Raw genomic sequence first — 15,153 nt, forward strand, 5'->3', positions numbered from 1 at the left:
GTCGCTGATGAAGACATTAAAGAGTATCGGTCCAAGCACCGAGCCCTGCGGGACCCCACTGCCCACACTCTTCCAGGTCGAAACCGACCCATCCACCACAACTCTCTGGGTGCGACCCTCCAGCCAATTCTCCACCCACCGGACTGTGCAGTAATCCAAGTCACACATATAGATGGGAACCTAGAACAGTATCTACTCTGACTGAGTCCAAGCTTGTTAGAAGTGACTCTTGTTTGACTCATGGGCAAGACAGTGTTATGTGTAGGTTATTAAAGGTTGAAATATGCATAAGGTAGAATTTATCACAGACTTTTAAATTTGTTCTTAATGATGTTCATTCACATGACTAATTTTTTTAATATACTCTTTTATATGTTTTGGTATTATTTCATGATCAAATATGGTTTGCAAATATGCAAGTATAAGTTTCACAAATATGTATGCATTACTGTTTCTACAATTCAAATTTGAGAATTGAGAAGAGAAATGAAATTGGTACATATTAGTGTGCCTCTTAAGATAAATAAATGTTTATTATGGAATTTTTTTTTTTTTAAAAAGAGTAACTCAAAAAAGTTCTATTCATTGTTAAGGAAAACTTGATAGCCTAATGGAAACTCTTACTTGTTGTCTGAATTTTCATGGATTCATGTTTGGTTTTGCCTACTTCAGTGACCGCTGTGGAGAAGACCCAAACCAGAAAGTAATCCATGGGGTTATTAACTCCTTTGTTCATGTTGAACAGTATAAGAAAAAATTCCCCCTAAAGGTAAAGATTTGTTGCTGCTTTGCATTTCTAACTGTAAATATTAATATTGAACAATATTAATAGTTTAATATCTTGTTTTATTTGTCCTTGATAAAACAAAATGTCCTTTATCCTTTTAGTTTTATCAGGAAATTTTTGAGTGTCCTTTTCTGAATGAAACAGGGGAGTATTATAAACAAGAAGCTTCAAATTTATTGCAGGAGTCCAACTGTTCCCAGTACATGGAAAAGGTAAGAGGTACACCTTTAAATATACACCATAGGGGCAAATGAAATTTATGTAAAGGCGGAGTCAGAACAAGTTCATTACTTTTTTTCTTTATGCGATAGACTGTCTTGAAAATGATTATTTCAGAAAAAACTACATAATTTTTTTGCTATCTTTCCTTCTTGTGGTAAAATTATGGCTGTTGAAAATAGCATTGCAGATGTTTACAGGAGAGCTGCTCCCAAGATTAAGGCGGGGGAAAAGCATGAAGGTGTTTGAAAACATAGCAGGTGGGCAATGGAGGCTAGTGTCTTCCAAAAAAAAACAAAAACCTTTATGCTCTTTTTTTTCCATGCTTGTACACTGATATTGACTATCAAGACATCAACTCCAGTGCGAGATGATAGGTAAGGTGAATATAGGGTTTGATAAATTCAGATTTTACCTGCTCAGATCCCTTCAAAATCCTGTTGCAAATGTCCTTACTCGTGGCCTCAATTACATCACGCCCCTATCTGCATCCCCACTACATCAAGCATAAGCTATTTGTCTTCTCTTTTCATGCAGATTGGTAATGGTCTACCTATGATCTATTCTCACCCTGTTGATCATCACCCACTTACTGTCAAGATATCTTAGCCCATTTCTGATGCCAGCTTTATTGCCTGCTTGTTAAATTTTTAAGCAAGTACTTTTTTGCCCCTATAGAATTTTGTATAGTTGGGAGGAGCTCCTGTAAATATCTGCAAAGCTATCTCATCACCACCCTTCCCTCAGCTTGATAACTGTAAGGCTGGTGGTTCATAATGACTTCTCCCTATTAACATAACCAAGGCCTGACAAGGTTTTCTGGTAATCCCCTGCTTATTTCCCCTGTTTATTTTCTTTTAATCCACCTGTTGAAGTAATGAAACGATGAGATGACTGGAGCTTGGATGGGAGTTTTAGCTGTGTGAGTGGGTAGCAAAGGTACTTAGTTTAGAAGAAGTCAGCAAATTTTTAAATCATAAATTTTATGAAGCAGTAGAACATCTTGATTGATGCATGACTTTGACTCCTAGGTCAAATAGTAATTCTGGTATAGCTTGGATGTGAACACCTAGAGAAGTCCAAGTTGAAGAGGATGCTCAAGTTAAAATTTTGGTAGACAAGGAGTGACATATTCTCCTTTTTTGTCATAAACTGCCTTGCAGTATTTCATCTGTTCTATAACTTGAAAACTTGCCCATAGGTTTTAGGTAGATTAAAAGATGAAGAAATGCGATGTCGGAAATACTTACATCCCAGCTCATATGGCAAAGTGATACATGAGTGCCAACAGCGAATGGTGGCAGATCACTTGCAGTTTCTACATGCAGAATGTCATAATATCATCAGACAGGAGAAAAGAAGTGGTAAGTCTCAATGAATATGAAAAACACAACAAAAGTGTCCTTTTCATATATTAAATGATCTGCTGGTGTTTGTTTTGCACAGTAAATGTTAGTTTCATTATCTTGTTGAGAAATTTCTTATGCAGTTAGTGTTTTCAGCCAACTATGTTAATAGAATATATGTAAAAAGTAAATGGAATTCCATAGATGAGAAATACCTTCTCTGATGTAAAGCAGAGATGTCAAACTCAGGCAGTCCTGGTCTATAGATTGGCCTGGAACTGACCCTACAGTGCATTCAGGGCCAGCAGAGGTCATGCGCTGCTCATGGTGCACTGGTTGAACCCAACATTGCAGTCAGCACAGGAGATCAGGCTGGGGTGCTGCATGCAGCCTGTGCCATGAACCTATTGTGTCACACCACATGCTGGCCCCTGTATGCACAGTAAACCCCAGGACCCTGTACATTGCATGCAGCACAGGGCTGGACTGGCCATGTGAGTTGGCTCCAGCATGACCCAATCCCAGCTGGCCCTGGAGCCAGTGTGCAGAGCCAGTCCATGGAGTGCAACATGCAGCATATGCCCAGGACCCTCTTCCTTTCCTTCTGTGTGCTGTACATAGGGCACATGGCATTGGGTCTAGCCTGCAGGCCACATGGAGCCCGGGCCAGTGTGTGGGGTCAGTACAGCAACCCATAAGCCAGTTCATAGGACTCCATGGGCCGGATTCAGCCTTTGAGCTTTATGTTCAACACCCCTGACATAAGGCTTCCTTGCACTCATCCAGTATGTTTTAGCTCAAAACCTAGCTTTTTATGTGTTCAACATTTTAGACTACTTTTTTGGCCAATATTCTCCTAACATTTGTCCCCCTTTCTCTTTGCTTAAAAGATCTTAATATTCGTTGTCTATATAAATTGACAATATAGTACTGATCATATAAGTATATGATTATATTATATTTATTTTTCCCTTTTCAGAAGCCACTGTAATTGACTAGCTTTGTTTTCCTAGATCTCCACATTAGCAAGCAGCTTTTGACCAGTCAGTATTGTAAAGTGTTTTGGTTCCCTCTTGCAGAGTCTAGCTATAGCACTATACCTTATATTTCGTGTCTCTCCACAAAATTATTAGCAGCCCACACTTTGCCATGATCCTATTCTGTGGCAGGACACTCACTTGCCACCCTTTCTCCTGGGAAGATGCTTGTTGTTCTCATAGGGGGAGATATTTATTATCTTAAATCTGTCCTCATGATAAAATATGCAAGATACTTTAAGAGTTTGAACCATATGTAAATGCCCAGAGCTTTTTGATTCCTAAGAATCGTGGAGAATTTGAACCTTTCCTATAAAGACAGTGTTTCCTGTGCTTAGAGAAAAACTGCTTTGGGGTAAATATCCTGTTTACTGCCCATTGTTCTAAATAAGTAGAGAAGATCTCCCCTCCCCCCCTCAAATAACCAAACCCATTTAGTCACATGACATAAAAACATTGTCAAACTTCCTTTGCTTATTTCTCAGAAATTATCTTTTTTCTAGATATCTTTAAGATGCGTTTCCACACATACCTGTTATTACGGTTATCACCATCAAAACTCAGATTTGCCATAAAGACCTTAACATTTTCAGTGTTATTGCCCTTTTAAGTTTGTAATGACCCAAAAACCTTTTGAAGCTGATGGTGGTCACTGATGCTTCTCTAAGAGAGAGCCTAGTTTGAGAGAAGTATTTAGATGAATGGTGATAACAAGCTCCTCATGTTTGGTATAATAAGTTTTAAGACACAACCTGTAACTGCCTAAATCCTGAGGTTTTAGTGCCCAGAAAGTGTTTGTTTTGCATATTCCATACTCTGGACCGTATTGATGTAATAAGTAATTTCTACCCTGTTCAGACAGAATGCTGAAAATGAAAGGACACATCACTAAAGCAAATGCTGGCTCAGATAAGATGTATGGGTATCATTTATCAGAAGTAGGTCCATGTGCTTGACCACATTCAAAAAAAAGTGCAGTTTCTGAAAAATAATGTGCAAGTGGTCCATACCATTTGCAGTACTGTAGTCCTCATTATGGAAATAGAAGACCTCAAATGGTCTAAAATGGATATGTTTGAGAGTCACTAAACTTTAAAGATTGGAAGCTTACTTGGTATATCCCATTTAGCTGTCAGGGCATAGACCATAAATTCCTCCTGTGCCCATTAACTTTGTGAAATAAAAGCTTCCTGGAGAGTGCTAATAATGAGGTAAACCTTCTCAGCTCTGCAAATGTTAATCAGGTTAGATAAAACATTGGCACCAGACGTAATCCAGAAACAGAGTGATCCAGGACAACAACCAAGGGCAAGGGCAATATAGATTTGCTTTAGCTAAAGAAGCTCCTCAGAAAATCTTTCTGAATTTGTCACTCTTCAGGAGAAAGGCCTTATATGCTATGAATCCAGATATAAAATGTGCATAGCTGAACTCACTGGAACTGACACTTATGCTGGATATCTATTCTGTTACCTATGATCCTAATTTCCTTGGTAAAGTGCCTGAAAGAGAAGGCTCACTTCATTCTTCCCAAATGTCCGGGGGGGAAGCGGAGGCAGGCCAGTGACCCCCGCAGTGAGGGAGGAGGCAGAGACAGGTGCTGCCCAGGTGGGGGCAGGTCCTGCTACTGCTTGCACCCTGGAAGGGCAGGTGGGGCTGTGCCCCCCCAGATCTGCATGGGGCAGGGCAGGCTGCAGCTGGGGCTGCGCAAGGCTCTTCTCGGTGAGCGCTGGTCTCAGAGTGGGCACCAGCAGTGCTGGGAGGATGCTGCATCCATCTCAAATTGTGCCGCCTATCCACTTCCAGCACTGCTGTTGCCCACTCATTGCTGCTTCGGCTCAATGCCCTGCCTCCTCCCATGTGCCTGGAAGAGCTGGGCTGGTGGTGGCGGTGCTGGGAACAGAACAGCGGCGAAATTTGGGGTCGATGCAGCATCATCCTAGTGCTGCTGGCGGCTGCTCCAAGCCCAGCCCCCACCAAGAAAAGCCCCACACAACCCAGGCTGCAGCCCACTGTCCCACGCAGATCCAGTGGGTGCACACCCCCACTGTTCTGGGGTGCAAACAGTGGCAGGAGCTGCCTCCCCCATGCCCCTGCCCCTACCCCTCCCTCACCATGGGGAAGTGTTGGTCTGCCCTTCCATGTCCCTTCCCTCTCCTCTCCCCTTCTACCACACCGGACTGACCAGCTGGAGGTAGCTCTCCACACTGCTGGCTCTGCTCCTGGCTGCCTGAGTGCTGCGCTGAGGCTGCATGCAGCACGAGCATTTATTGGCCAAATTATGGGGCCCGATATCTGATACAGCAAATTTTCTTTATATTGGTGCTGATCTGACTGGTGTATTGGTGCACCTCTACTTCCTGCCCCGTGGGCTTGGTCCTGGACCCGATGATTTTACAAGGTCCTTTCCAGCCCTAATGTCTATGAAATCTATGAGAATTCTGCCTAATCTCTAATCTAAACATCCCTTGCTGCAATTTGGGACTGTTACTGTTTATTCTTTCATCTGCCATCACTGAGAACAGTCTAGCTCCATCTTCTTTGAAACCACCCTTCAGGTAGTTGCAGACTGCTATTAAATCCCCCCTCAGACCATGTCCACATGAGTGCAGCCATTTGGTATGTGGTGCTGCAGACATTTCTGTGGCGTCACATACTGCACATTCAGGTGTTCTCCACACTGCAATATAACAGTTTGTGGGGGGTTGACCCCCAGAGATCCAGGAGTCAAAAAACCTGGACAAATAGAAAAGTGGAGTGGCACATGTGGGGGCAGCACATCCAAAACTAGAGCCTGGCTGGCCAGAGCCACACTTCAGCTGCTGGCCAGACTCTGAGTGACAGGGTTGCTGCTACTGCAGCCCCAGGAGGGTCCCAGGAACCCAGGTAAGGCTGCTGAAGCCAGCCCAGTGCTGGCCCCAGCCTCTCCTACCCCACCGGGGATAACCTGCCACGTAGCAGAGGGTCCATGGCACAGGCGTTCCCTGAGGACAAGAAGGAGCGGCGCAAGGTGTGCCACTGCTTCTTGTCCCTGGGGAAACAAACATCCACACTTGTGTGACCACAGCCTCAGGTTTTTTCTTCTCCAGACTAAATAAGCCTAGTTCCCTCGGTCTCTCCCTATTAGTCATGTACCCCGGCCTCTTAACCATTTTTGTTGCTCTCTGCTGGACTCTTTCCAATCTGTCAACATCCTTTCTGTAATGGGGGCCCAAAACTGGACACAGTACTCCAGATGTCTAGATGTGGTTTCACCAGTGCTGAATAGAGGGGAATAATCACTTGGAGGGGAATAATCCTTCAGTCTGCTGGCAATGCTCCTACTAATGCAACACAGTATGCCATTAACCTTCTGTGCAGCAAGGGCACATTGTTGGCTTATATTCAGCTTACTGGGCCCTGTAACCCCCAAGTCCTCATCGACAGAACTGCTGCTTAGCCAGTCAGTCCCCAGACCGTACTGGTGCATGGGATTGTTCTGTCCTAAGTTCAGGACTTTGCACTTGTCCTTATTGAACTTTGTGAGATTTTTACTTCAAATCTCCAATTTGTCAAGGTCTCTCTGAGTCTTAGCTCTACTCTTCAGTGTATCTACTACTCCTCCCAGGTTGGTGTCATTTGCAAACTTGCAGAGGGAGCACTCCATGCCATCTTCCAGGTATTGAACAAAACTGGCCCCAGGACTGACCCCTGGGACAATCCACTTGAGACCAGCTGCCAGCTACATATTGAGCCATTGAATGATTGCTAACTTTTGAGCCCAACAATCCAGCCAGTTTTCTGTCCACCTGACAGTGCATTCATCCAAGCTATACTTCCTTAGCTTGCGTGTGAGAGTGTTGTGATAGACCATACCAAAAGCCGTGTTAAAGTCAAGGTATATCACGTCCACTGCTAGTTTGCCTTAACACTCTCAACCGTGCAGAAAGACTCTGACAAGAAACAGCACCTAAGAACATTTTTCAGTGCAGCCAAAAAATAGAAAAGAAATCCAATTGCTCTTTTAGTAGATTATTAATAAGGCTTAGCCTCCCTACTAATAAACTCTATTTCTCCTGTATTTCCCACTAATGAGATGTGTAACTGATGCAGCAGATCACTGGCGCCTTATAGAAGCAGAATGCAGGGGAGCACTTGAGGGAGAAATGTTCTCTGTTCTACAAGATCCTTTGACTTGCAGTTGATGGTTGTTTATCCAGAGGCAGAGAGATCTCTTGTTTGCCTTTGTAAAAGACTGTTAATTTAGACCAGTAGTGCTCAACCTTTTGGTCCTATGTGCCAGATGAATGACATGGAGCCAGCCTGAGGGCAAGATCCAGTGTGGGATCTGGCCATAAAGCGACACTGTGCTGGCTCAGGCCTGTATACTGGCTCCAGCTGTAAAACGACCCAGCTTGCCAGCCCTGTCCCCCCATGCTTAATCCAGCTGCATTGACCCTTCACACTGACCCAGCCTCTCACACTGGTTCTGGCTGTGAAGGAACCCTGCATGCTGATGCAGTTCAGCACATGGGGCACTGTCATCCAGTCCACGGGGCTTTCCATGGGTCAGGAAATTTGGTGGGTTGGGAGTGGTGATAGCATTAATTGCTGTGGCTCTGTGGATTTGGTCCATGGGCCAGAGGTTGAGCACCACTAATTTGGACACTTGTCAAACTTCGGAAACTTAAGGATGGGTTATGGAAACCAAAGACAGCCTCTCTGGGTCCTAGGTAGATGCTGATAGAAATCTGTAAATAGGAGATGTCCTCCATCAACCCATTGCTGGATTTGAGTTGATTGCATTTGTCAAGCAATATTCTAGTAAAAAACAGTGTGATATAAGTCTGTCTGAGTTTCAGATATGAGTTTTTATGTAGTTGTTTGTGTTCCCAAACACTACCTCATAATGACTCTATCCAAGATGAAAGGGGGAAAACACAGTATTCCTATTACAAACACTTAAAGTTCTACTTATTCAGGGGTAGAGCTCACTGTTTGATTTCCCATATCAACTTCTTCTAAGTTTTTCTATTAGATAGTAGTTTCCTTTTACTGTCAGATGGTGAATCATTCCTACAAATTTTCTAATCTGAGAGAGTTCAAACTGGTTTGACCAAATTGAAATAAATCTGAAAATGGACAGCAAAATTCCTTCCTGTTCCAGAGTGGCTAACTGCCGCCTGCTGTCATATGGTGATCTAGGGAGATGGAAGAGAGGAAGTAGTTAGCATATTGATTTTTTTTTTCATACTTGGCTGCCTCCATCAGTCTCCTTCCAAGTGAAACTTTTTCCATTAAGAGATATTGGAAAGACATGGTCACAACCCAATGAATTATCAGGTGCAAAGTGATGCTTGTCTGTCCTTTTACAGTTCCTTCCTGTTTTTATCATCTTTTGTCCAATGGCTGAATGGTTTACCATATTTTCTCACATATAACAGTTTTCTAAAAATCACCTTCTAGAAATTGGAGTGCCCATGCTAAGTGAGGAAATATAGTAATAGCAGCTTCTGCATCACACGCCTTGCCAAGGGAAGGAGAAAGTAATGCTGTGTGTTGCACAGGGGCAGCATAGTGAGCACATGGGGTTCCCTACCTGCTGGCTGTGAACAATACTTGTGCTATCCCTGCATGCTGGCTCTGTTGCCCATATGCTGTTACTTCACCTTTCCTGTGGCAGAGGCTCATGCTGCTGACTCAAACAGGAGCCACTGCCCTGGCATCTGGGGCTTGGCTCTGCTGCATTTCTGAAGTGGAGCCAAGCCCCAGGTGCTGGGGTGCAGGCTCCTACTGAATCAGCAAAGTGAGCCCTGATTCAGCAGGTGCTGCTGGCTTGGATCAAACCCTCAGCTGACCTGGCAGGCATAACTGTCTTCTCACTCAGCTCATCTTGAGAAGAGAAGAACAGTTAGGTAGCTTGGCTCAGCCAGCAGGACTTCTGGTGTCTTCGGGGGTTAACAGCAGTCGCAGTGTTTTCCTCCACACCTTCCCACCCCCTCTCCCACTTTGGCAGATGTCTGTGTTTTCCCTAGGAAATTTGATACTTGTATTTTCAAGGAAAGAACCTCTTTTTCTTCATTCTGCTTTTCAAAAACAAAGTGTGTGTCTTCTTTGGGTTGTGTTGTATGCAAGAAAATACAGTATGCTGCAGCATTTTCAAGGCAGGGGCTTATTTTAATCTCTGATTAGTTCTGAAAAGTCATGTTTTTATGTAAGTGTTCATAAAGTAGGATTGTGTTCATAAAGTAGGTGTTTTTTAAATATATCTTGTAAATATATATGTAATCTTTATTGTAGACATGGCAAATATGTACACCCTTCTTCGAGCTGTGTCAAGTGGTTTACCTCATATGATTCAGGAACTACAAAACCATATCCATGATGAGGGCCTTAGAGCAACCAGCAATCTTTCTCAGGAAAATGTGAGTTCTTTAGGCAGCTAAATTAACCTATCTGATCTTTTAATTAGGAACGAACTTTTTTCTGTAGCCTGCTTTAATGCCTATAAACCAGAAATTATAATAGAGATACCAATTGTAATAGAGATATCACTGTCATCATCTTGATTACAAAATGCTTTTTCATTAATCCCATTTATATGAAAAAGATTTCAGTATGTTGTACACAAACTGTGGCTTCTGACGAGCAGTCTTAGCTATACAGTGCATTGGTTCATGGGAGCCAAACTTCTGGAATTTCTTCTGGTTGAACCAAACTGAGGTTTTTGTGTAAAGTCAGCATGACAAAAGCTGTTCCGTCAGTGAGTATGTTAAAAGGTATGTTTTTGTTCAGTTTTGGTCTGGTCAGTAGCCAGTTGACTGTTTGGGGTACATTAGGAACCAAGAATATTACTTAGTTTAATGATATGTAATTTATTTGGAAACATGAGCATCCTATGCTGGTTTCAGTGTTGCATTTTTTTTATTAGTTGCTTCACAATTGTATGCTAGCATCAGAATTTCTGAGACTACTTTCTACTCAGTTGTTCTGTTAAGGGTTTTTTTTTCCCCTTAAACCTGATTTAATTTGTTCAGGTTTGATTGAATTGCTTACATTATAACTCCACTTATGGAATGCACCGTTGGCACTACTGTTCTATTAAAGCAGGACTTGCGCCTGTATTTCTGTATACTAGTGGTGCTCAACCTTTTTGTGTGTAGGGCTAGATGGGCAATGCCCAGTCCCTCCGTGGGCCAGATCCAGCTGTCGGACCCAGTCTGGTGCCCAGTTCCTTCCTGTTTTTTAATCAATATTTGAGGAAAATATGGTAAATTTGTTTTACCATATTTTCTCACAGATAACAGTTTTCCAAAAATCAACTTCTGGACATTGGAATGCCCGTGCTAAGTGAGGAAGTATAGTAATAACAGCTTCTGCACCATGTGCCTTGCCAGGGGAAAGAGAAAGTAATGCTGCATGTGTTGCACAGGGGCAGCATAGTGAGCATATGGGGTTCCCTAGCTGCTGGTTGTGTAACCCCTGAATAAGTAGAACTTTAAGTGTTTAAGTTGTACATGGTGGGTCCCTATCCAGCCACACAGAGTGGGGCAGCCTGGCCCTGTTTCAGCTGCATGGGGAAAAGGGATCTAGCCCAGCCCTGTAGGAGGGTGGGGGTGTTGCCCAGCTCTGTGAGGGTAGAACGAGGTAGGGCCACACGGAGGAAGGTGGCATGGCTTGGCTGCATGGGGAGAAGAGGGAGCAGCCCAACCCAATCTAGCCATACCAGGAAAGGTGGCTTGGACTGGCCCTAATCTGGCCATGTGGAGGTGAGGGTTGTGACCTGGCTTTGATCTGCCGGGTTGTGACCTGGCTTTGATCTGCCGTACTGAGCTTGGGATTTTGGCAGCAGGGGTGGATGGTGGCAGTGTGAACTACCACTTCTCTCCTGCTGCCAAATTTCCCAACTTTGGGGGAGCCCTGTGAGCCAGATGCTAAGGCTCTGCAGGCTACATTTGGCCTGGGGGCTGCTCTATATACACATTTGGCCCCAGGGGCCCATTTGGCCCTACTTTGTACATACATTTGTACTATACTTTTCTCAACTTGACCTCTTGATCTGATGGAGGACAGTTCCTGCAATCCTTTAATTAGAACTCCTGCTCCATGTTTGTCAGATTTTGTCATCACAGGGAATTATTAGTCTTGAAAGGGGTTTAGGACATAGGCAGACAAGGTTCTTTGGATAAATCTGATGTCTTTTGTTAGACCGACTCAAATAGTTGGAAAAATTCTTCTTTCGAGCTTTGCAAAGATTTTTTCCCATTATTTTGAATTGGTGTATGTGGAAGAGCCCCGACCCCAGGCAGCCCCGGGACTCACCGGGCTGGGCGGAGCACGCCTGGCCGGAGCCGGCAGCGCGGGAACGCGGGACGTGAAAGGCGTGGCACAGCCGGAGCCGGCGCGAAAGCCTGGGAGGGAATCTCCGCACGGAGACCGGCGGCACGCGCTTTAATTAGCTCTCCCAGGTGCCGCGAGGAGCCGGCGGACTCAAAAGCGGCGCCGGTGCGGAGCAGCGGAGGCCGGAAGGAGTCAGAGGAGGAGGAGCTTCCCGGCGGGGGAGCAGCAGCACGGTGGGCGGCAGGAGGAAACCCGGGGAGGACCTTCTGGAGCCGGGTAGGGCCCCGCGGGGCGAGCTACGAGGGACAGAGGGCCCTCAGGGCCACTGATCGGGTGGTGGAGGCTGGGAGTGGGGAAGCTCCCCCACCACAGCCCCGGCCGGAGCGGCCCGTGGCCAGAGGCGGCGGCGGCAGGCTGACCCAGGGAGGACTGTTGGGAGACGGACCCCTGGCAGGAATGGCGGGCCCCGGCTATACATAGGGGACCCTGCCGGGACTTACCGAGCGACCCGGGGGGGGGTCGCTAAAAGGACTTTCTTTTTGGGAGAAAAGAGACCCCGACCCTTGCCGAGGTAAAGGGTAGCATCATTGGGACTCACCGTGCGGAGGCTCGGGCGAGGGTGTAGGGGAGGCAGGAGCCCTCGAAGACCCCAGACCGGGCTGGACAGGAGACCTGTTTTTGGACGTGCACCCGCCACGGAAAATCACTGAACCAATACCATCAAAGTCATGGCAGGCGGACTTGGCGGGAGCAGACTGGGAGCGGGAGTCACTCCAGAGCACGTAAGGGGGGCAGGACCCCACGACGACCCACGGGTGCTTGATTCGCGCCCTTACGGGTGGACCTGTGGACAGTGTAATAAAAGATATCAGATTTACCCAAAGAACCTTGTTTACTCTGTAAAAGCACACTGTGGCTTACTGTACAGTAATTTCCTCATGTATATAAAATCAAAGGATTCACGCAGGTGTTTTTCACTCCCACAAGAGTCAATATGTAGATACAAACTTCAAGAAGATATAAAAGTTACTTCAATTAGTAACTGTTGTACCTCATGAATTTTGCATTTGACATCATGTTAAACTTTTCTTGAAAGTACTGTACAGGAATTTGAGAGTATAGAGGAAACATTTAGATAGTTGAGAACCTCGTAGGTACTTATAAACTTAATTTTGAAAATGCGTTGAATGGGGAGGGGAGCTTAAGAACATCTCATTTCCAAAACATGCGCAAAAATCAGCAGTTTTACGGGGTGCATCTCCTTAGATTGAAATAGCATTCTTAAGACCTAGTTATTAGTAGCTTTTTAAAATAGTGGAGAAACATGTTTATATGTATACACATTTTTACATTTCTATATAAATATTGCATTTTCAGTTGTATGCTTTCTGTATTTTATACCTTCTAGATGCCAACTCAGTTTGTGGAGTCAGTTTTGGAAGTACACAGTAAATTTGTTCAACTCATCAACACTGTTCTGAATGGTGATCAACATTTTATGAGTGCCCTTGATAAGGTAACATTGCATAACGAAACATAAAAACACTACACTCCAAAATATATCATCCTTTTTTCATCTGAGTGTAATAGAGTTTGTTTAGTAATAAAATACCACACTTAAACCTCAGATCGATGGAGCTCTAGTTGCATTAAAACAAAACAAAAAATCCAGAAATTTAAGTACTCACAAAAAGGTATGTATGAAGGAAAACATTATTTTAACCAGCTTTTAGTGGGTTGGGGATTACCCAGCTCAGTCCCTTATTTTCCTGGGCACTCTTCCTGGCACAGGAAACACCACAAACATAAATCCTCAAATCAGTGAACAAACATAAACCAGGGATAACTTGCAATCCTGGGCCTTCTTCCAGACCCTGAGAAGGTGACTCTGCTTTCTGCTGCTCTCGCAGCACCACAGCCTTTCTTCTCTCCCTCTGGACTGAGTTCCCTTATGTGATACTTCTGCTTTCAGCCTCGCAGCCCTTGGTTCTTTTCCCAGACCCAGGAAAAATGCCCTGGGCCAGTGTTGCAGCCACTGGCCTGACAACTCTCCCTCCCTGTCCCTGTTCTTGTACCTCTCTCTCTGGGAGCTTTTTAACCCCATCCAGTTATCATCAGCCAGCCCAATCCCTTGAGGCAGGCTTACAATTACTCTGTGTCTGTTTTCAGCTGTGCAACCCCCAAGGCATGCAGCCTGTTACACAGCCATTATTGTTAAAACTCAGACTATAAAAGGGACTTTCTCCTCATCAGAAAAAAGTTTTTGCAGATTTTAAAATGAAAATGGGCCACATATCTTTAACTCTTGTTAATAAGACATAACTAAAAATAATGCATTCTCTAAACATACAAAAAACTAGAATTCTTCATTCCAAAATGATACTTTTTATTAGACCAACTGGAAAATTGTAACTTCATCTACCAAGCAACTTCTAAGTAAGATAATAGTTACTTTTATTCTTGGTAATAATGAATTAAACTCTGATCACTGAAGTTGTTATGTATATTGTAAACTTACATTAATTTCGTTAGCTGCAGGTTATTTTATTATTTAGATTTTTCCTGAAAGCGTCTGCTATTTTCAGTTGATCATCGTGGTGATGGCCCTGTTGTGCTTGCTTAACCTTTACAGTAGAGAACTGTTTTTCAAATCAAATAAGCATCTTTTAGGGAAAGAGGTTGATTAAATTGTGTTGTAGCCGATACGGTTAAAGTCCATATATCACCAATGGCACTCTGTAATCTTCAGATGTTAATACAATTCAGGGATGGGCAATTGTTTTGGCTGGAGGGCCACTTAATGAGTTTTGGTGAGCTTAATGAGTTTGAGGGCTACATGCAGAGCTGTCCCTAGGGAGGTGGGAATTGAGGCATTTGGGGGGCCCCACAGAGCTGGGCGGAGCTCCATGTCCAACCACTTGCTCCTACTCCCCATCCCCCCCCACTGCCACCACCAGTGACAAAGAAAGCTTCTTCGGCTCCTGGACAGGTGGGATTGGAGTGGGGGTGGAGCCCCACATGGGCTGATTTGCCTCAGGCCCCGCACCTTGCTCTGGTTGCCTCTGGCTGCATGAATAGCCCCATCCCCTGACAGGTGCCCTGCCCCGTTACCATCTTGGGACTGGAAGTCCTGTCCCCTAACCCCTGACCTTGCCACCAGAAGTACCCCTTTGAACAAGGGGGTTGCCATCTTGGAACCAGAAAAAAACCCAAATTATATTCTAAAAATCAAACATCTACTGCAAGATGCATTAATTTGATTTTAAAATATATTTTTTCCTGAATTACATGTGTTTGCATAGTGTATATAGAGGTGATTGTATAATAACTTAAAATGAAGTCTTACTTTTGTATATTGTGGAGGGGTGTGGATGCGTGTGGGGGTATGGGTGGGTGGGTACAGGGTTTGTGGCAGGCTGTGGAGGGGTGTGTGTTTGGGTTTATG

The 15,153-nt window shown here is 44.4% G+C and overlaps 1 protein-coding gene across 2 annotated transcripts in view; it reads left to right on the top strand.

Moving 5' to 3' along the window:
* Nucleotides 1-15,153, top strand: part of CUL2 (cullin 2) — an 89,926-nt gene that overhangs the window by 48,077 nt on the left and 26,696 nt on the right. For both annotated transcript variants that reach the window (XR_002100202.1, XM_019530974.1), the window contains exons 7-11: nucleotides 673-769; nucleotides 889-999; nucleotides 2,208-2,370; nucleotides 9,669-9,793; nucleotides 13,117-13,224. Coding sequence is in view for 1 of the 2 variants with exons in the window: in XM_019530974.1 (XP_019386519.1) it covers nucleotides 673-769; nucleotides 889-999; nucleotides 2,208-2,370; nucleotides 9,669-9,793; nucleotides 13,117-13,224 (604 nt within the window). In the remaining variant the exon portion in view is untranslated. The remainder of the gene's footprint in view (nucleotides 1-672; nucleotides 770-888; nucleotides 1,000-2,207; nucleotides 2,371-9,668; nucleotides 9,794-13,116; nucleotides 13,225-15,153) is intronic.

This window comes from Crocodylus porosus, unplaced genomic scaffold (genome assembly GCF_001723895.1).
Source record: "Crocodylus porosus isolate Cpor-Errol unplaced genomic scaffold, CroPor_comp1, whole genome shotgun sequence".
NCBI classification, from domain to species: Eukaryota; Metazoa; Chordata; order Crocodylia; family Crocodylidae; genus Crocodylus; species Crocodylus porosus.